At 42.9% G+C, this 21,230-nt stretch overlaps 1 protein-coding gene across 3 annotated transcripts in view; it reads left to right on the top strand.

Moving 5' to 3' along the window:
- EIF2B3 (eukaryotic translation initiation factor 2B subunit gamma) overlaps positions 1-21,230 on the top strand; it is a 150,637-nt gene that overhangs the window by 49,302 nt on the left and 80,105 nt on the right. For all 3 annotated transcript variants that reach the window (XM_062193313.1, XM_062193312.1, XM_062193314.1), the window contains exon 5: positions 15,175-15,286. In XM_062193313.1, coding sequence (XP_062049297.1) covers positions 15,175-15,286 — 112 coding nt within the window. The remainder of the gene's footprint in view (positions 1-15,174; positions 15,287-21,230) is intronic.

Here is a 21,230-nt window from a genome sequence, read left to right as displayed (position 1 = left end):
ATGTCTTTGTTTTGTTTTGTTTTTAGTTTGAGAGGTAGAGTTACAGACAGTGAGAGGGAGAGACAGAGAAAAGTCTTCCATCTGCTGATTCACTCCCCAAGTGGCCGCAAAGGCCAGAGCTGAGCTGATCCAAAGCTGGGAGCCAGGAACTTCTTCTGGGTCTCCCACACTGCTGCAGGGGCCCAAGCGCTTGGGCCATCTTCTACTGCTTTCCCAGGCCACAGCAGAGAGCTGGATTGGAAGAGGGGCTGCTGGGACTAGAACCCGTGCCCATATGGGAATATGGGATGTTGGCACTGCAGGCTGAGGATTAACCTAGTGTGCCACGGCGCCAGCTCCTGTGAACTACTTTTTATAGCTGAACTTGTGATCCAAAAGCTTTTCCTGGAATGATATGTTTTTTCCTTGGAGTTCTTCTTTGGAAATAATGCATTCTTTAGGTTTTGCTTAGCCAGGATTATGTAATCCATTATTCTGTCATTATTATATTAACATTCTTTTATATTTATTAAAAACTATGGCTTGGCCGGCGCCGTGGCTCACTTGGCTAATCCTCCACCTGAGGCACTGGCACCCCGGGTTCTAGTCCTGGTTGGGTCATCGGGTACTAGTCCCAGTTGCTCCTCTTCCAGTCCAGCTCTCTGCTGTGGCCCGGGAAGGCAGTGGAGGATGGCCCAAGCGCTTGGGTCCTTGTACCTGCATGGGAGACTGGGTGGAATCACCCAGCTCCTGGCTTTGGATTGGTGCAGCGCCAGCCATAGCAGCCATTACGGGAGTGAACCAACAGAAGGAAGACCTTTCTCTCTGTCTCTCTATAACTCTCTCTTTGTCTCTCTCTCTCTCTCACTGTCTAACTCTGCCTGTCAAAAAAAACAAAAAACAAAAAACAACTAACTATGGCTTATTAATATCTTAGTGCTTTCATTCTTAGGATTTTAACAGGCTGGCTTGTACAAGGGTATTTCAAAAAGTTAATGGAAAATGGAATTAAAAGATACTTATTTTGGTATAGCAACCTGCTGGCTTGTTTGCTCTTTCCCCTATTGAACTGTAGGACACTCCCCCACCCCTGCCACCACCCCTCTGCTTCTGCCTTTTGTGTCTCTGCCTCTCAAATAAATAAATCTTCAAAAAAAAAAAATCCTGAGCATAGGAGTCTGAGCTGTAGTTAGATTCGTGAGTAGGTATATCAAGAGCTGATGAGCTTATAATGATTTCAGCAATTTGAATCTAGCAAACCAACCATTGTCTATTAATTTATGTTTAGGAGTGGTTTCAAGATTTTTTAAACTGACAAATAATAATTGTGTGTATTTGTAGAGTACTATGTGATGCTTTGATATATATCTATATTATAAAAGGATTTAATCAAGCTAATTAACATATTCAACATCTCAACAACTTAGCATGAGAACTATTCCTTTAGCAATTTTGAAATATACAGTATATTATTATTAGTGATGATCGTTGTCAGTGCAGAAGATCACCAAAACATTCTTCCAATCTAACTGAAATCTTATAGTGCAGTGAGTTAAGTCGCCTCCTGCAAGACTGGCATCCCATATGACTGCTGGTTTGAAACCTGGCTGCTCCACTTCCAATCCAATGACCTGCTAATGTGCCTAGGAAAGTAGCAAAAGATAGCCCAAATACCCCACCACACACATGGGAGACCCAGATGGAGTTCCATGTTCCTCGCTTCTGCCTGGCCCAGCCTTGGTGGTTGTGGTCATTTGAAGAGTGAACTAGTGGATAGAGGATCTCTCTTTATCTCTCTCTTCCTCCCCTTCTCACCCTTTCCACATCTCCTCCTCCCTATTTGTGTTTCCTCTTCTCTCTGTAACTCTGCCTTCATCTTTAAAAAGAGATGGTTTTCTAAATAAATAACCTGGTAGAAGGCATGAAATTAACATTGGCATAGACTTTAGAGTTCAAACTGTGTGGGTTTAGTACTCAAAAATTGTATGATCTTGGGCAAATACCCAATCTTTCTGAACTTCATTTTCTTAAGCTGTAAAATCAGTCTAAATCCTTTCAGGATTTTTATGAGTCTTAAACAAGATGTTTTTAAAGCATGTAGCCTACTACCTGAAATAGATTGTAACAGCATTGTAATTTGGCCCTGTAGCCTAAAAAACCACATTCAATAAATTTGTAAGCATTCCATATCATGTGATTATTAAATTTTATGTAAAATAACAATGCTTTCAAGACTACAAACTATCATTTTTTTTGCATATCCACCATAATAGCTTGTAAGTCTAAAGGGAGGGGCCTGCGCTGTGGCGCAGGGGGTTAACGCCCTGGCCTGAAGTGCCGGAATCCCATATGGGTGCCAGTTCAAGTCCCAGCTGCTCCACTTCCAATCCAGCCCTCTGCTATGGTCTGGGAAAGCAGTAGAAGATGGCTCAAGTCCTTGGGCCCCTGCACTCGCATGGGAGACTCGGAAGAAGCTCCTGGCTCCTGGCTTCGGATCGGTGCAGCTCTGGCCGTTGTGGCCATTGTGGAGTGAACCATCGGATGGAAGACCTCTCTCTCTTTCTTCTCTTTGTGTAACTCTGACTTTCAAATAAATTAATTAATTTAAAAAAAGTCTCAAGGGAAACCGATAGTGACAGTGTAAGTGTGTAGAACAGCCTCTTTGGAAGGATCATGTGTAACTTTTTCTGGTAACTCAAATAGGCCCTGTTTCCTAATATATTTTAAAACTAGTTGTTTGTTTTTTTTTTTTTTTTTAAAGATTTATTTATTTATTTATTTGTGAGGCAGAACGACAGAGAGAGGGAGAGACAGAGAGAGAGTTTTTCCATCCACTAGTTTACTCCCCAAATGGCTGCAATGGATGGAGCTGGGCCAATCCAAAGCCAAGAGCTTCTTCCAGGTCTCCCTGGTGGATACAGGTGCCCAAACACCTGGACCATCTTCCACTGCTTTCCCAGGACATCAGCCGGAAGCTGGATCAGAAGTGAAACAGCTGGGATGTGAACCAGGACCCATATGGGTTGCAGGTACCACAGGAGGAGGTTTAACATACTACGCCACAATGCTGCCCCCCTAGCATATTTTAGAAGGTTCCAACTTCTCAGGAAAAAGTTGTATAACTTAGAAGTATAGAGACCCATACACCAACCCACTTAAGGTTGTACAGGCAAATGGGATCTGTAAACTGGCAGACCCCATTTCTTGGTATTTGCAGCAATATATACCATTACTGAAATACAAGACCTATCACTTGTCAATATTCAGCCATTGTACTCCATTGCTTGATATATGTGTTGAATTAATGGTTGAGAGATCAGTTTAGTGCACTTACTGAGAATGTGTTTTGCCAAGTCCTGAACTAGGCACCAGGATATATATGTATATATGTATATGAGGGGAAAAACAGTATCTCCACATCTCAATGATCCCTCCTCAGTCATAGGCATTTTTAGAAACTTGAAACCTGATGGATAAAATTCAAGAAACTGATCTTGAGAAAAGTTTGCCTCATATCTGTAAATTTTTTTTAATTTTTTTGAGAGGTAGAGTTACAGACAGAGAGAAGGAGAGACAGAGAGAAAGGTCTTCCATCTGCTGGTTCACTCTCCAAATGACCACAATGGCTGGAGTTGGGCTGATCCAAAGCCAGGAGCCAGGAGCTTCTTCCTAGTCTCCCCGTGGATGCAGGGGCCCAAGCACTTGGGCCATCTTCCGCTTTCCCAGGCCATAAGCAGAGAGCTGGATTGGAAGAGGAGCAGCCATGACACTAATCAGTGCTCACATGGGATGTTGGCACTGCAGGCGGAGTCTTAGCCTACTATACCACAGTGCTGGCTCCATATCTTTAATTTTTTACATTCACAAAAATCAGTGACAACAATACACATAAATAATTTTATGATACTATATGTCTTAAATTCGCAATAATGTATAAAATTTTCCATTTATTATATCTTGCTTATTAGAAAATAAGATTTTTTTTCTTAATTTCAGTGAGAAGATATATTTATTTTGATATATTGCAGATAATGTCTACTGAGTGGCATTTTTTCTGTATGTTACTTTGTGCAAGTGTTTGATGGTATTATGATTTCATGATACAAATTGTTGACTACTGTCTTTACAATTCCACTGTGTGTCTTACAATATTTAAACTAGAAAATGTTCTGGGAAACTTTTATTTATCCCATCCATTTCACTGCAGTGTTTTTCAAACTTCTCCCCAGTTCTCAGGGAATATATTCTTGGTCCAGACTAGAATTAGTACATATCAGTGTGCTTTAGAACCACCTGAGTGAAAGCTTGCACTTTGCTTGTCAGCTCACTGATCAGCTTAGTTCTCCCTGCACTAATAGAAACTGACAGGCAGTTATAAGCCTGTATTTCCTTCTTTTTTTCTTTCTTTTTTTTTTAAAGATATATTTATCTGTCTGAAAGGTAGAGTTACAGAAAGAGAAGGAGAGACAGAGAGAGATCTTCCATTTGCTGGCTCACTTCCCAAATGGCTGCAGCAGCCAGGGCTGAACCAGGCTGAAGCCAGGAGCCAGGAGCTTCATCTAGGTCTCCATGTGGGTGCAAGGGCCCAAGTACTTGGGCCATCCTCCCCTGTTTTCCCAGGCACGTTAGCAGCAAGCTGGATGGGAAGTGGAGCAGCCGGGACATAAACAAGCCCCATGTGGGATGCCAGTGTTTCCATCAATGGCTTTAACCCACTATCCCAGCACTAGTCTGTATTTTTTCTTTCTTTCTTTCTTTTTTTTTTTTTTTTTTTTTTTTTTTTTTTGACAGGCAGAGTGGACAGTGAGAGAAAGAGACAGAGAGAAAGGTCTTCCTTTGCCATTGGTTCACCCTCCAATGGCCGCCGCGGCTGGTGCGCTGCGGCCAGCACACCGCACTGATCCAAAGGCAGGAGCCAGGTGCTTCTTCTCCCATGGAGTGCAGGGCCCAAGGACTTGGGACATCCTCCACTGCACTCCCTGGCCACATTAGAGAGCTGGCCTGGAAGAGGGGTAACCAGGACAGAATCCAGTGCCCCGACCGGGACTAGAACCCAGTGTGCCAGCACCGCAAGGCGGAGGATTAGCCTATTGAACCACGGCGCCAGCTTTGTATTTTTTCTTTTGCTTCACCTTCTTTTATTTATTCCAAAGGTGTACTACAAAAAATAAAAAACAGAAAAGCTTTTATTCCTGCTTGAGGTCCTGCTCTAGCTGTGTTATTTTTTCAATCCCAATTCTTTTCCTACCTCCCACCCCCTGCAACTATTTTTTGTTTATTCATTTTTCTTATAACAGAAGAGACTTGAAATCCCTGCATACTCAGAACTGAAATTCTTTTGCTTGAAGGAGAATACACAGGAGTTAGTTCAAATATGCTAGACTTCATAAATCACAATGTGATAACTATAATAATACAATCGTATGCAAAATATAGGGAGTAAATAATAGCTCACTCAGTTATAGGAAAATTTATTTAAAGACATATTTGGTAAGATAAAAGTAAGCAACCTGTTTATGTGAAGACAGGGTAGTTGGTTTAAAGTCAGATCCCTATTTTCAATTGCATTAAATATGAATTCAGTCTTTGAATTTAGGAAATACTTTAGTCAAATGAAAAATCTGTATTAAATTCTACATGAAAAACAAATATAATCAAGATTTTTTTTCTCAAGTTGAAATACAGTGAATAGGGCCACATAGTTTTTGGTTATTTTTTTAAAGATTTATTTATGGGGCCGGTGCTGTGGCATAGCGGGTTAAAGCCCTGGCCTGAAGCGCCAGTATCCCATATGGGTGCCAGTTTGAGTCCCAGCCCTCCACTTCCCATCCAGCTCTCTGCTGTGGCCTCCAAAAGCAGTAGAAGATGGCCCAACTCCTTGGGTCCCTGCACCCACATGGGAGACCCAGAAGAAGCTCCTGGCTCCTAGCTTCAGATCAGCACAGCTCCGGCCATTGCAGCCATCTGGGGAGTGAACCAGCGGATGGAAGACCTTTCTCTCTGTCTCTACCTCTCTCTCTAACTCTTTCAAATAAATAAAATAAATCTTTTTTAAAAATTAAAAAATAATGATGTATTTATTCATTCAAAAAGCAGAGCTACAGAGAGGCAGAGATAGAGTTCCTCCAGATGTCCACAATGGCTGGATCTGGGCAGATGAAGCCAGGAGCCAGGAGCTTCCCCCAGGTCTCCCATGTGGGTGCAGGGGCCCAACATGGGTATAGCAGCCCAAACACTTGAGCCATCTTTGGCTGCTCTCTCAGGCTCATAAGCAGGAAGCTGGATCAGAAGTGAAGCAACTGGGACTCGAACCAGTGCCCATATGGGATGCCAGCATCGCAGGCAGCAGCTATCCATTACGCCAACAGTACTGGCTCCTGAAATTATTTTACTTTATTTTATTTTATTTTATTTTATTTTAAGATTTATTTGTTTATTTGAAAGGCAGAGTTACAGAAAGAGTGAGTGAGAGAGAGAGAGAGAGACATCTTCCATCCGCTGGTTCACTCCCCAGATGGCAATAATGGCTGGAGTTGTGCCGATCCAAAGCCAGGAGCCAGGAGCTTCTTCCAGGTCTCCCACACAGGTGCAGGGACCCAAGGACTTGGGCCATCTTCTGCTTTCCCAGACCACAGCAAAGAGCTGGATGGGAAGTGGAGCAGCCAAGACTTGAACTGCAGGTGGCAGCCCCACCCACCACACCACAGCTCTGGCCCCGCATGTAGTTTTATTTGCTAGCTTTTTTTAATCTGTATATGGCCTGGTAGCATTTTGTGGATAGTTGTTCAGGATCATGTCATGAGTAAATGGTACAGCCAAAACTTGAACCCATGTCTCCTGGCTTTTTTCAATTTAGTCTGTTTCTTAAAGGAATATTATAATAAATAGCAGTCTCCTCCCTATCTATCCTCGCCCCTGTAAGGCAGCCGCTACCAACATTTTAAGCTAACTTTTTGGCATTTAACTCTTTTTCTCAAAATAACTTATTTCTATTTGCTTTATTTTTTTAGTTCTGTGAATTAATTATTGACTTCCTACTTGGGAACTTAAAGGTTTAGTCCTGTGTTTTTTGTGTGTGTGTGTGTTTTTTTTTTTTTTTTTTTTTTTTTTTTTTTTGACAGGCAGAGTTAGACAGTGAGAAAGAGACAGAAAGGTTTTCCTTTTGCCGTTGGTTCACCCTCCAATGGCTACCGTGGCCAGCGCGCTGCGGCTGGCGCACCGAACTGATCCGAAGCCAGGAGCCAGGTGCTCCTTCTGGTCTCCCATGTGGGTGCAGGGCCCAAAAACTTGGGCCATCCTCCACTGCACTCCCGGGCCACAACAGAGAGCTGGCCTGGAAGAGGGGCAACTGGGACAGAATCCGGCGCCCCTACCGGGACTAGAACCTGGTGTGCCGGCACCGCAGGTGGAGGATTAGCCTATTGAGCTGCAGCGCCGGCCTTAGTTCTGTTTTACCACACACTATGCCCCTGCTACACATATGCAAACTTTTAGTCTCTTCATCTCCTTAATATAGTAGTTAATACTATATTATTAACTAAATATTTAATGTTTATATTATTATGACTATATAAATACTATTCACTATGAGCTTTTTAATATATGATTGCTTTTTTCTTCTTGTTTTTCTCAATCTACATTGTTTTTTGTTTGATTCAAGCTCCTGACCCAGTTGTATAAATTTCTTTTTGTTATTAAAAACACATTAGCTGTCCCCTCAGTTTTAAATTCTTTTTTTTTTAAAGATTTATTTATTTTATTTGAAAGTCAGAGAGTTACACAGAGAGGAGAGGCAGAGAGAGAGAGAGAGGTCTTCCATCCAATGGTTCACTCCCCAATTGGCCACAACAGCCAGAGCTGTGCCGATCAGGAGCTAGGAGCTTCCAGGTCTCCCACATGGGTGCCGTGGCCAAAGGACTTGGGCCATCTTCTACTGCTTTCCCAGGCCATAGCAGAGAGCTGGATTGGAAGTGGAGCAGCCAAGTCTTGAACTGGCGCCCATATGGGATGCTGGCACTTCAGGCCAGGGCGTTAACCCGCTGCGCCACAGCAATGGCCCCATCAGTTTCAAATTCTTTATTTATTTATTTTATTTTTTTTGGACAGGCAGAGTTAGAGAGAGACAGAGAGAAAGGTCTTCCTTTTCCATTGGTTCACCCCCCAAATGGCCGCTATGGCTGGTGCGCTGCAGCCAGGTGCTGCCTCCTGGTGTCCCAAGCAGGTGCAGGGACCAAGCACTTGGGCCATCCTCCACTGCCCTCCCGGGCCACAGCAGAGAGCTGGATTGGAAGAGGAGCAACTGGGACAGAATCCGAGCCCCAACCGGGACTAGAACCAGGGGTGCCGGCGCCTCAGGCGGCGGATTAGCCAAGTGAGCCATGGCACTGGCCAGTTTCAAATTCTTGAAGATACCTCTCCTGGAGCTTTCATAATCTGGGTTAGTTGCTGTGCAGAGCTGTCATTTTAGGTTCATTCATTGTCATATGTGGAATCTCGCATCTTCTTTCTTAGTTTATACTCACATTTTTTATGGAACAAGATTTATTTGTTTATTTGAAAGTCAGAATTACACAGAGAGAGAAGGAGAGGCAGAAGGAGAGAGGTCTTTCATCTGCTGGTTCGCTCCCCAGTTGGCCGCAAGCTGAGCTGATCCGAAGCTAAGAGCTTCTTCCAGGTGCAGGGGCCCAAGGATTTGGGCCATCTTCTACTGCTTTCTCAGGCCATAGCAGAGAGCTGGATCAGAAGTGGAGCAGCTGGGACTCGAACCGGCACTCATATGGAATGCCAGCACTGCAGGCAGCGGCTTTACCCACTGTGCCACAGTGCTGGCAGCCTTTTTTTTTTTTTTTTTTAAGACAGGTAGAGTGGACAGTGAGAGAGAGAGAGAGAGAGAGAGAGAGAGAGAGAGAGAAAGGTCTTCCTTTGCCGTTGGTTCACCCTCCAATGGCCACTGCGGCCGGCACGCTGCGGCCAGCGCACTGCACTGATCCGATGGCAGGAGCCAGGTGCTTCTCCTGGTCTCCCATAGGGTGCAGGGCCCAAGCACCTGGGCCATCCTCCACTGCACTCCCTGGCCACAGCAGAGAGTTGGCCTGGAAGAGGGGCAACCGGGACAGAATCCGGCGCCCCGACCAGGACTAGAACCCGGTGTGCCAGCGCCACAAGGCAGAGGATTAGCCTATTGAGCTATGGCTCCGGCCCTGGTAGCCTTCGAAGATGGAGTTTGTTAAAAGTGAATTTTTGAGCTATTTCATGTGTGAAAATGTCTTTCTTCTACCCTCATCTTTTTCTGTTGCTTTGACTATATATATATAATCTTCTCTTGGGAATCATGTTCCCTCAAAAATTTGAAAATATGATTTTACCATCTTCTGTTAAGTCAAATACCATTTTGATTCTTAAATCTTTACATGGGGGCTGGCACTGTGGGATGGTAGGTTAAGCCTCCACCTGCAGCCCTGGCTTCCCATATGGACACCAGTTCAAGTCCTGAATGCTCCACTTCCAATCCAGCTCTCTGCTAATGGCCTGGGAAAGCAGTGAAAGATGGCCCAAATGCCTGGGCCCCTGCAGCCACATGGGAGACCTAGAAGAAACTCCTGGCTCTTGGCTTTGGATCGGTCCAGCTCCAATGTTATGACCATTTGGGGAGTGAACCAGTGGATGGAATAATCTCTCTCCTTTTCTTTCTCTTTTCTCTGACTCTCAAATAAATAAATAATCTTCTAAGTCTTTACATTAAACTTTTTTTTTCTGGAAGATTATAGGAATACTTTTTGTTTGCAAAGTTCTCTAAGTGAGGACACTTAAAATCTACTCCCTTAGCAAAAATATAATACATTGTTATTAACCAAAGTTTCCATGTTATATATAACAGAACTTTTGAACTTACTCCTCCTATGTAGCTGAAATTTTATTTCCTTTGACCATCTCTCTAACTTTTTCTAGTTTCTTTCTCTTGTTTTACTGTGATGGCCAGAATCTCCAATACAGTTACATATATAAGTGGTGTTACTGGCATCCTTTTCTCATTTCTGACTTCAAAAAGATTATTTTCAGGGTGGGCATTGTAGCACAATAGGTCGCTCCCACATAGGATGCCCACATCACATATTGGAGTGCTGGTTCATGTCCTAGTACCTCTGCTTGTGATCCAATTTCCCAGTAATGCATCCTGGGAGTTATTAGATGATGGTTCAAGTGCTTGGGCTCCTGCTGTGCCTGGAAGGGAGGGAGATCAGAATGGAATTCTGAGCTCCTGTATTCAGCCTGGCTTAGCACTGGCTGTGTGGACATTTGGGCAGTGAACAAGCAGATGGAAGATGTCTTCTCTGTCTCTATTGTACTGCCTTTGAAGTAGATGAAAATAAATTATTTTTTTAAAGGGGATTATTTTGGGCGCTGGCACTGTGACGTAGTAGATTAAGCTTCTACCTACAGCACTGGCATCCTATATGGGTGCTGGTTTGGGTCCTGGCTGCTCTACTGCCTATCCAGCTCCCTGCTCATGTGCGTGAGAGAGCACTGGAGAAGGGTCCATGTGCTTGGGCCCCTGCACCCACATGGGAGACCAGGAAGAAGCTCCAGCCATTGTGGCCATTTGAGAGTGAACCAGTGGATGGAAGACCTCTGGGTCTCCTTCTCTCTGTCTGTAACTCCACCTCTCAAGTAAATAAATAAATCTTTATTAAGAAAATAAAGGGGGTATTATTTTTTTAAAAAATATTTATTTATTTATTTATCTATTTAGAGGTTGGAGTTATAGAGAAGCAGAGAGAGAGAGAGATCTTCCTTCCACTGGTTCACTCCCCAAATGGCTGCAACAGCGGAGCTGGACCTATCTGAAGCCAGGAGCCAGGAGCTTCTTCCAGATTTCCCACACAGGACATGGGTGTAGGAGCCCAAGTACTTGGACCATCTACTGCTACTTTCCCAGGCACATTAGCAGGGAGCTGGATTGGTAGCAGCTGGGATTGGAACCAGCACCCTTATGGGATGCAGGCATCACAAGCAGAGACTTTACCTGCTATACCACAAAACTGTCCCCACTCTTTCTGCTTTTTACCCTCTATATTATTAATTTTGCTCTGATAACATTTCATTTAGGATCTTTGTAATTTTTTTTTTTATATTTTTTGACAGGCAGAGTTAGTGAGAGAGAGAGCTAGAGAGAGAGTTATAGACAGTGAGAGAGAGAGAGGACTTCCTTCCGTTGCTTCACTCCCCTAATGGCCACTATGGCTGGCGCTGCACCAATCCGAAGTCAGGAGCCGGGTGCTTCCTCCCAGTCTCCTGTGTGGGTGCAGGGGCCCAAGCACTTGGGCCATCCTCCGCTGCCCTCCCGGGCCACAGCAGAGAGCTGGACTGGAAGAAGAGCAACCGTGGCTAGTATCCAGCGCCCCAACCGGGACTAGAACCCGGGGTGCCGGCACCACAGGCAGAGGATTAGCCTAGTGAGCCACGGCACCGGCCGGATCTTTGTAATTTTTTTTAAGATTTATTTCTCTCTGTCTCTCTCTCTCACTGTCTAGCTCTGCCTATCAAAAAAAAAAAAATTATTTATTTAAAAGTCAGTTTCACAGAGAGAGGAGAGGCAGAGAGATAGAGAGGTCCTCCATCCGATGGTTCACTCCCCAATTGGCCACAACAGCCGGAGCTGTGCCAATCCTAAGCCAGGAGCTTCCTCCAGGTCTCTCACGCGGGTGCAGGGACCCAAGATCTTGGGCCATCTTTCCCAGGCTTTCCCAGGCCATAGCAGAGAGCCAAGTTGGAAGTGGAGCAGGCGGGACTCGAACTGGCGCCCATATGGGATACCGGCGCTTCAGGCCAAGGCATTAACCCCTGCACCACAGCGCTGGCCCCTGGATCTTTGTATTTGAATAATGAGTGAATATGCTTGTAATTTTCCTTTCTCACAATGTCTTTGTCTGGTCTTGGCATCAGGATCAGACTGGCCTCATAAAATCAGTTGGAATTCCCAGCTCTAAACATAGTACCTGTCACAGGGTAGGTGCACAAATATAGTTGTTGGTTGAATGAATGGATAAGAAGAGACAGAATTATTAGTGAGAGAATTAAAATCAATTAGGAGGGGAAAAAGTATGAATAGCAGGATATGGCAGAATTTTTTTAAATGGAAGTGCATAGTTTTGTCTGCTTTTGTAACCTTATTTGTGTAGTCTTTCTTAGTATCGGCATTGTCAAGTTACCTACTCTGCTGCTAGAGTGGAGTTTACTTTGTTAAAATAGAACAGAAAGAACCCTTTCCAAGTTTCTATGATCTGTATTATATATATATATATATATATTTTTTTTTTTTTTTTTTTGACAGGCAGAATGGATAGTGAGAGAGAGTGACAGAAAGGTCTTCCTTTTTGCCGTTGGTTCACCCTCCAATGGCCGCTGAGGCCGGCGCATCGTGCTGATCCAAAGCCAGGAGCCAGGTGCTTCTCCTGGTCTCCCATGGGGTGCAGGGCCCAAGCACTTGGGCCATCCTCCACTGCCTTCCCGGGCCACAGCAGAGTGCTGGCCTGGAAGAGGGGCAACTGGGATAGAATCCGCCGCCCCAACCAGGACTAGAACCTGGTGTGCCGGCACCGCAAGACAGAGGATTAGCCTGTTAAGTCACGGCGTCGGCCTCTGTATTATATTCTGATGTCCTAGTTATCATGATAGCTACAAAGAAGCAATACAAGGAGGAGGTCCCGAGAAGGAGAAGAGTACTACTAAAGTAAAACATAGGTGAAAAATTAGATGATTGGAAATTATTGCTCCTGGAGCATTCATTGGTTCAATGTTTTGTGAGCCTAAGTTCTTGGGTAGGATAAGCACTCCAAACTATATCCAAAAATAACATCTCTGTGTTTCTTTTTTAAATGGCTGGCTCATAATCAGACTTTTTTTTGTAAACTTTGTTACAGTCTCAAATTTCCATGCAATAGTGAACTGATCTGCGTCAAAGCTGCTGTGTGGCCATTTTAAATTCTCTGCAAATTTTAGTTTTAAGTTGGCAGTAGTTGCTCTTCCTTCTTTGGATTTCACTAATCTTGGTTATTGGGAGAAAAGCCCCAACATATAACTTTTTACGATAGCTACTGCCTATTCAGATTAAAACATGACATATTGTAAGAAGAATAGATTAACAATCCTAAATGCTTTCAAGTATCTGAGCTAAATAAATGTGTTATGTAATTGAGTGATAAGTGGGTTCTGGGTATAAAGGCCAACAGAGAAGCATGTTCTGTTGTATAGTAGCCATTGGCTGTCAATAGGAGGCAGACAAATTCATCTTTACATATAACATTCTCCCTGGAGTTAAACTTCCTGTTTTTCCTATGCAAAAGGTGTTAAAACATTGCTTTGATTGTTGTGAGGAACAAGTGAGAGCATGCATTTTGTCAAATTTCCTTAACTTAAACATTTTACTTAATGTTTAGTTAATACTATTAAATACTACTAAAATGCTTTACAAAAATTAACTCTTTTAACTCTTATAACAAACCTGCGAGGTAGACACTACTTCCCCATTTTATAGATGAAACTGAGAAGCAGAAAGGTTAAGTAACTTAAGCATAAATTAGTAAGTGGCTTAGCTGGAATTCATAACCCAGGTGGTCAGCCTTTAGAGGCTCTATTCTTAATTGTTATGCTACCTCTTTGTGAACATGTTTTAGAAGTCATAAATACTGTACAGATGTTAGTAGTACCTCTTATTAAATGTCCACTAGATGTTATGGGAGATAGAAAGGAATCATAAGTCTACCCTTGAATAGCTTATAATCTGGTTGAGGAAACAAAATATAACACAAAAAATAGCAATAATGTGGTAGTCTGTGTAATCATTGTCTACCAAAGAATTCTCCACATCTGATAAAAATAAGCACTTTTTAAAAAATATTCACTCATTCATTATCATCTATTTGAAAGGCGAGAAGAGAGATTGATTTTCCATCCAGTTTACTCCTCAAATGCCCACAACAGCCAGGACAGGCCATCAGACCCAAGCCAGAAGCCCAGAATTCATCTGGGTCTCCCACATTGATGGAATGGGCCCAAGCACTTTAAAAAAAAATTTTTTTTTATTCGTTTTACTTGAAAAGCAGTTACAGGGAGAGAAGAAGAGATAGAGAAAGATAGCTTCCATCCACTGGTTCACTCCCCAGATGGCTGCATCTGCTGGGGCTAGGCCAAGCTGAAGCCAGGAGCTTCATCAAGGTCTTCCATATGGGTGCAGGGACCCAAGTATTTGAGCTATATTCCACTGCTTTCCCAGGCACATTAGCAAGGAGCAGGATTGGAAGTGGAGCAGCTGGGACTCAAATGGCACTCATAAGGGATGCCAGTGCCACAGGCAGCAGTTTAACATAATGCACTACAGCGCTGGCCCTGTGCCCAACCATTTGCAGCAGCATCTGCTGCCTTCTCGGATACATTAGCAGGAAGTTGGATTGGAAGCCCAATAGCCAGGACTCAAAATGGCACTCTGATTTGGGATGCAGGCATTCCAAACAGCAGCTTAACCATCTGTCACAACCCACCCACCAATTTTTTTAATATCTCAAACATTGCATAAAATCTAGTGCATCAGAGACATATACTTAATAGTTAATGTTTGTTGAATATGGATTACCTTAAAATAAACAGCATCTTGACTGCCCCTTACATGAATAATTTCACACTTAAGAATGTTTACAGGAAGAGAGTACAAAGAATTTACATGTTTTTTACCCAGATTCCTCAAATGTTAACATTTACTTCATCATTCTCTTTATTTGTAATATCTGAGGCAATTTGAAAAAGTTCCTGAAAAGATTGAATTAAAAGATGAGTTTGTTTTGCTACAAAAAAAATTAGAAGCCCATGCATAGTTTTTCATTATATGCGTTTTTCATGAATTCTTTGCATGGTTTGTCTCTTAAAACAGGAAATTATATTGATACAGTACTTGAATTTATAGACCTTATTTATTCATACTTCACCAGTTATCCCAATAGCCCTTAGAGCAATAAAAAAAAAAATTAACTACATGTGTTTTAAACATTGTGGTATGTGCTACATAATACTCATCACGACCCCTCTCATCTCAGTCCTATATTTGGCACCAACAACAGTGTGATCAGAGTCCCCTGTCCCATGACTTAATCATGCAGGTGAGGCAGATGCCCTTATTTGATTTTCTTTTTTTGTATGATTCAGTGGAGCAGCGAGACTTCATTGGAGTGGACAGCACAGGAAAGAGGCTGCTCTTCATGGCTAATGAAGCAGACTTGGATGAAGAGCTGGTCATTAAGGGATCCATCCTACAGAAGTAAGCCCTAGGGTTTTTCTTTTTGGCAGTTCTCCTTGTCTTAAAACAAAATAAAACCACCCACTATGGGAAAGAGGCAATGAAAACTAGATTATACTGTGTGAAATTGACAAAAGTATTTGGATGTTTTTCCCATAAGACCGGATAAAGGCTTTTCTTCAGTACATAAGCTTAGCTCTTGCTATATCTTTTCTTGCCAGAGTAGAGTGACATCCTACATATGATTAGGGCAAAGCACTGTGGAAAGAACAGGACTGTCTTTCTTTTTTTATTTTTTTTTTATTTTTTTTTTTTAATTTTTATTTTTTGACAGGCAGAGTGGATAGTGAGAGAGAGAGACAGAGAGAAAGGTCTTCCTTTGCCATTGGTTCACCCTCCAATGGCACCGCACTGATCCGAGGGCAGGAGCCAGGTGCTTCTCCTGGTCTCCCATACGGGTGCAGGGCCCAAGCACTTGGGCCATCCTCCACTGCACTCCCTGGCCACATTAGAGAGCTGGCCTGGAAGAGGGGCAACCGGGACAGAATCCGGTGCCCCGACCGGGACTAGAACCTGGTGTGCCGGCGCCGCAAGGCAGAGGATTAGCCTAGTGAGCCGCGGCGCCGGCCAGGACTTTCTGACAGTTATAGAACCTTCTTTTATTTAAAATAAATTAATAAACATAAAATTCATTTTAAAATGAACAGTTTAGTTGTGTTAAATTTATTCACATTGTGGTAACACAGATTTCCAGAACTTTTTCATCTTGCAAATTTGAAGCTCTATACCCACTGAATAGTAATTCTCCTTTTTTCCTCCCTATAACTGTCTGGTAACCACCACTAGATTTTCTGTTCCTAGGAATTTGACTACTTTAGATACTTCATAGATGAGGAATCATAATATTTGTCTTTGTTACTAGCTTATTTCATTTTGCACAATGTCCTCAAGATTCATTCATGTTGTAACAGGTGACAGGATTGTCTTTTTAAGGCTGAATAATCCTCCAGTATATGTAAATACCACATTTTGTTTGTCTGTTGATGGACATTTGGGTTGCCTCCACTTTGGCTGTCATGAATATGAGTATGAAGATACCTATTCAAAACTTTCGATATTTTTGGATATATAAGCAGAAGTGGAATTGCTGCATCAGATGGTAGTTCTAGTTTTAATTTTTTGAGGAACCTCCCTACTATTTTCCCATAGTAGTTTCGCCATTTTACAATTCTACTAACAATGCTTAAGGATTCCAGTTTTTCTGCATCCTCACCAATACTAGTTATTTTCTATTTTTTGATAGCAGCCTTCCTAGTGTGTATGTAGTCATATCTCATTGAGAACTTCCTTTTAATTTTTATTTTATCATTATTGTTTTTTGTTGTTGTTGTTGTTGACAGGCAGAGTGGATAGTGAGAGAGAGAGAGACAGAGAGAAAGGTCTTCCTTTTTGCCGTTGGTTCACCCTCCAATGGCCGCTGCGGCCAGCGCATCGCGCTGATCCGAAGCCAGGAGCCAGGTGCTTCTCCTGGTCTCCCATGGGGTGCAGGGCCCAAGGACTTGGGCCATCCTCCACTGCCTTCCAGGGCCATAGCAGAGAGCTGGCCTGGAAGAGGGGCAACCGGGATAGAATCCGGCGCCCCAACCGGGACTAGAACCCGGTGTGCCGGCACCGCAAGGCGGAGGATTAGCCTGTTAAGCCACGGCGCCGGCCTATTTTATCATTATTAATATGAAATACATATACATTTCTGTGGCTTTAAGTGCAATATTTCAACACTTATACACAGCAGAAACCAATCAAACCAGGTAACCAACCATTCCGTTTCCTTATTTTTTCTTTGTGTTTGAAGCCTACCTCCTGTCTTCCAAGGTATCCTTTATTTATTTATTTTTTAAAGATTTATTTATCCCTGGGTTCTAGTCCCGGTCAGGGCGCCGGATTCTGTCCCGGTTTCTCCTCTTCCAGTCCAGCTCTCTGCTGTGGCCCAGGAGTGCAGTGGAGGATGGCCCAAGTGCTTGGGCCCTGCACCCGCATGGGAGACCAGGATAAGCACCTGGCTCCTGGCTTCAGATCAGTGTGATGCGTCGGCCGCAGTGTGCCGGCCGCAGCAGCCATTGGGGGCTGAACCAACGGCAAAAAGGAAGACCTTTCTCTCTGTCTCTCTCTCTCACTGTCCACTCTGCCTGTCAAAAAGAAGAAAAAAAGATTTATTTATTTGAGAGGCCAGCACTGTAGCATAGCGGGTAAAGCCACTGCCTGCAGTATCAGCATCCTATATGGGTGCCAATTTGAGTCCTGGCTGCTCCACTTCATTTTCTTTCTTTCTTTTTTTTTTTTTTTTAAGATTTATTTTATTTATTTGAAAGACAGTTACAGAGAGAGGTAGAGACAGAGAGAGAGGTCTTCCATCCACTGGTTCACTCCCCAGATGGCCACAACTGCTGGAGCTGCACCGATCCAAAGTCAGGAGCCAAGAGCTTCCTCTGGGTCTCGCACATGGGTACAGGGGCCCAAACACTTGGGCCATCTTGTACTGCTTTCCCAGGCCATAGCAGAGAGCCGGATTGGAAGAGGAACAGCCGGGACTAGAACTGGTGCCCATATGGGATGCTGGTGTTTCAGGCCAGGGCTTTAACCTGCTGTACCACAGCACCAGCCCCCTGCTCCACTTTCAATCCAGCTCTTTGCTTTGGCCTGGAAAAGCAGTGGAAGATGGCCCAAGTCCTTGAGCCCCTGCACCCACATGGGAGACCTGGAAGAAGCTCCTGGCTCCTGGCTTTGGATCAGCACAGCTCTGGCTGTTGGCGGCCATTTGGGGAGTGAACCAGCGAATGGAAAACTGCTCTCTCTCCCTCTCTCTCTGCCTCTCTGTGCAACTCTGACTTTCAAATAAATAAATAAATCTTTTAAAAAAAGATTTATTGATTTGATATAGTGACAGAAACAGGAGACAGAGTGAGGGAAAGACAGAGCGATCTTTCATCTACCGATTCATTCACAAATGGCCAGAACAGTCAGGGCCAGGTTGAAGCAAGGAGCCAGGAACTCTATCTGGGTCTCCCACGTGAGTTGTTGCAGGAGCTCAAACACTTGAGCAGTCCTCCACCTCCTTCCCAAGCACAATAGCTAGGAGCTGAATCAGAGGTGGAACAGCAGCCAGGACTTGAACCTACCTTCTAATATGGGATGCTGGCATTGCAAGTGGCTGCTTAACCCACTGTGCTATACTACCAGCCCCCAAATAGAGTAGTTAAATTAATAAAACTTAAAAAATGGTGACCAAAGAAAGAAATGATTGTGGTGAGAACTAAAAGTGGACTCCCAGTTCTACCCTGTCACCTCTTCCCCCAGAAGCCATACTGATATGTTAGTCAAATCCTATAAATATTTGCTAATGTTTCCAAATCTCAAGGAAACAAACTAAGTACGTGTCATTAGCTTTGTCTGCTTCGGAGAAGCAAAGGAAAGAGCTACTGTGGTGTAAATGATGAAGTGGGAAAAATGGACAAAGAGTCCAGGTATAATAAAACAAATTTAAGCTTAAATAATGAATAGGTGAAATAAAAGCAAGCTGGAGAGAATTCCTCCATAAGAATTGCTCCCTATTTATGTGGAATAAACCAAAAACATTTTATAAAATCTCAGGAAAGAAAAATATTCTAATAAAGACTCTACAATACCTTAGCTGTGTTCCTTAAATTTCTCCTGTCCCTCCCACTCATGCCATTTCCTGAAGCCATAGGAAAATATTTAGAATTTAAAATAGTGCTCACATGGCTAGTTTCCTATTCAGGAGGATGACAGACAGGAATTCATCTACATGTATCAAAACAAATAAAACTTCTGAGCAAAGCTGTGATTCAAGCATGAACAAGATCAAAAGGGTTAGCATGTCAACTGTACATACTGTAGCAAACAAAATTAAAACAAGAAAAATGCCCTGTAAAAGAGCCACCTATCCTGAGAAAAAAAGAACTCAAAAAATAAGAGGAAGGGGCCAGTGTTGTGGCACAGCAGGTTAAGCCACCACTTGCCACTCCAGCATCCTTTATTAGAGTGCTGGTTCAAGTCTAGGCTGCTTTGCTTTTGATCCAGTCTCCTGGTAATGCTCCTAGGAGGGCAGCAGAGGATGGTCATGGCCACCCATGTGGGAGACCCAGATGAAGTTCCTAGCTCCTGGCTGCATCCTGGCCCAGACCTAGCTGTTGCAGCCATTTGGGGAGTAAACCAGTGGATGAAATATCCATGTATGTGTGTGTTTGTGTCTGTGTCTGTGTGTGCCCCTCTCTCTCTTTCTGTCACTCTGCCTTGCAAATAAATAATAAATAAATGGGGGCTGCTGCTGTGGCATAGTAGGTTAAGCCTCTGCCTGTGGTGTCAGCAACCCATATGGACGCCAGGTCACGTCCTGGCTGCTCCACTTGCCATCAAGCTCCCTGCTAATGGCCTGGGAAAACAGTGGAAGATGGCCCAAGTGCTTGGGCCCCTGCACCCACGTGGGAGACCCAGAAGAAGCCCCTGGCTCCTAGCTTTGAATCAGCCCTGCTCCATCTATTGCAACCAGTTGAGGATTGAACCAGCAGATGGAAGACCTATCTCTCTGCCTCTCCCCCTCTCTGTACTCTACCTCTCAAATAAACAAATAAATATTTTTAAAATGATAATAATAAATCTTTTTTTAAAAATAGAAGGAATTTGCTTATGATTGTAAAACAACTTATTTAAACATAAAGAGTACAGTAATGATAAAACAATAAAATAAAATAAAAAAGAATATTCTAGATCTAAAAAAGGCAAATGGAGGACCAAAACCTCAATTGCAGCTTTTTAATCAGTTTTAAAAAGGGGAGCTGGCATTGTGGCAGAGTGGGTTAAGCTGCCACTTGTGATGCCAGCATCTCATATTGGAGCACTGATTCAAGTCCCAGCTACTCCATTTCTGATCCAACTTCCTGCCAATGTGCCTGGGAAAGCAGCAGAGGATGGTCTCAAGTGCTTGGGCCCCTGTCCACGTGGGAGAACTGGATGGAATTTTATGCTCCTGATTTTGACTTGGACTAGCTCTGGCTCTTGCAGTCATTTGAGGAATAAACCCAAAGATGGAAGATCTCTTTCTCTATCTTCTCCCTCTGTTGTCACTCTGCTTTTCAAATAAATAAATAAATCTTTTTTTTTAAAGTTTTAAAATAGTACAGGACAGAATAAACACCATTGAAAGTCAAATTATTGACAGAGGAATTTTTTTTTTAGATGAGTGATTTAGACAAAAAAGAAAGTGGTCAAAGAAATTTGAGAGATTCAGCTCTGCAGCACCAGTATCTGGAGAGTGAACCAATGGTGGAAGACTTTCTGTCTTTCCCTCTCTCTGTAACTCTACCTTTCTAATAAATAAATAAATAGATAAATCTTTTTAAAAAAAGAAATTAGAGAATCTCATGGAAATGACAGAAATGATTCAATGTCTCTAGAGAACTGAACATGTAACCCAAAAATATATTCACAGATACAAAAACTTCTTGGTAAAATAATTTTATTAAAGGATTTTAATATAAAGAAAGATATGAGAACTAGGTAAATGTCTCCTAAAACCCCAATAAAAATAATAAAGAGATTTTAGAACACTATAAATCTAGTAAGCTAAAGAAAAGGAAAAAATGAGACAAACAAGAACAAAATCTTGGAACAAGAGAGCAGGACAAGTTAGCATTCCTGAGAAAGCTGAATGCCAAGCCAGAATAGAGAAGGCAGGGGTTCAGACTGGTTTGTACTACAGAACTCTTAAAAGAATCAAGATTCAGCAGCACCAAGTCCTTCTAGGGATGAGGCTAAGAAAGTGATGAAAGTTGATATCAAAAGTTGTTAAATCCTCAGATTTCTTCCCCCAAATCTTACAACTGTAGCAAAAACTCAAGACTTAATAACTCCTAAGAAGATAAAATAGAGTATATGGTATAAGAGTATA

This window comes from Lepus europaeus, chromosome 5, assembly GCF_033115175.1.
Source record: "Lepus europaeus isolate LE1 chromosome 5, mLepTim1.pri, whole genome shotgun sequence".
NCBI lineage: Eukaryota > Metazoa > Chordata > Mammalia > Lagomorpha > Leporidae > Lepus > Lepus europaeus.
Note: the sequence above shows the minus strand (reverse complement) of the source record. Positions and strands in the feature narration are given on the sequence as shown.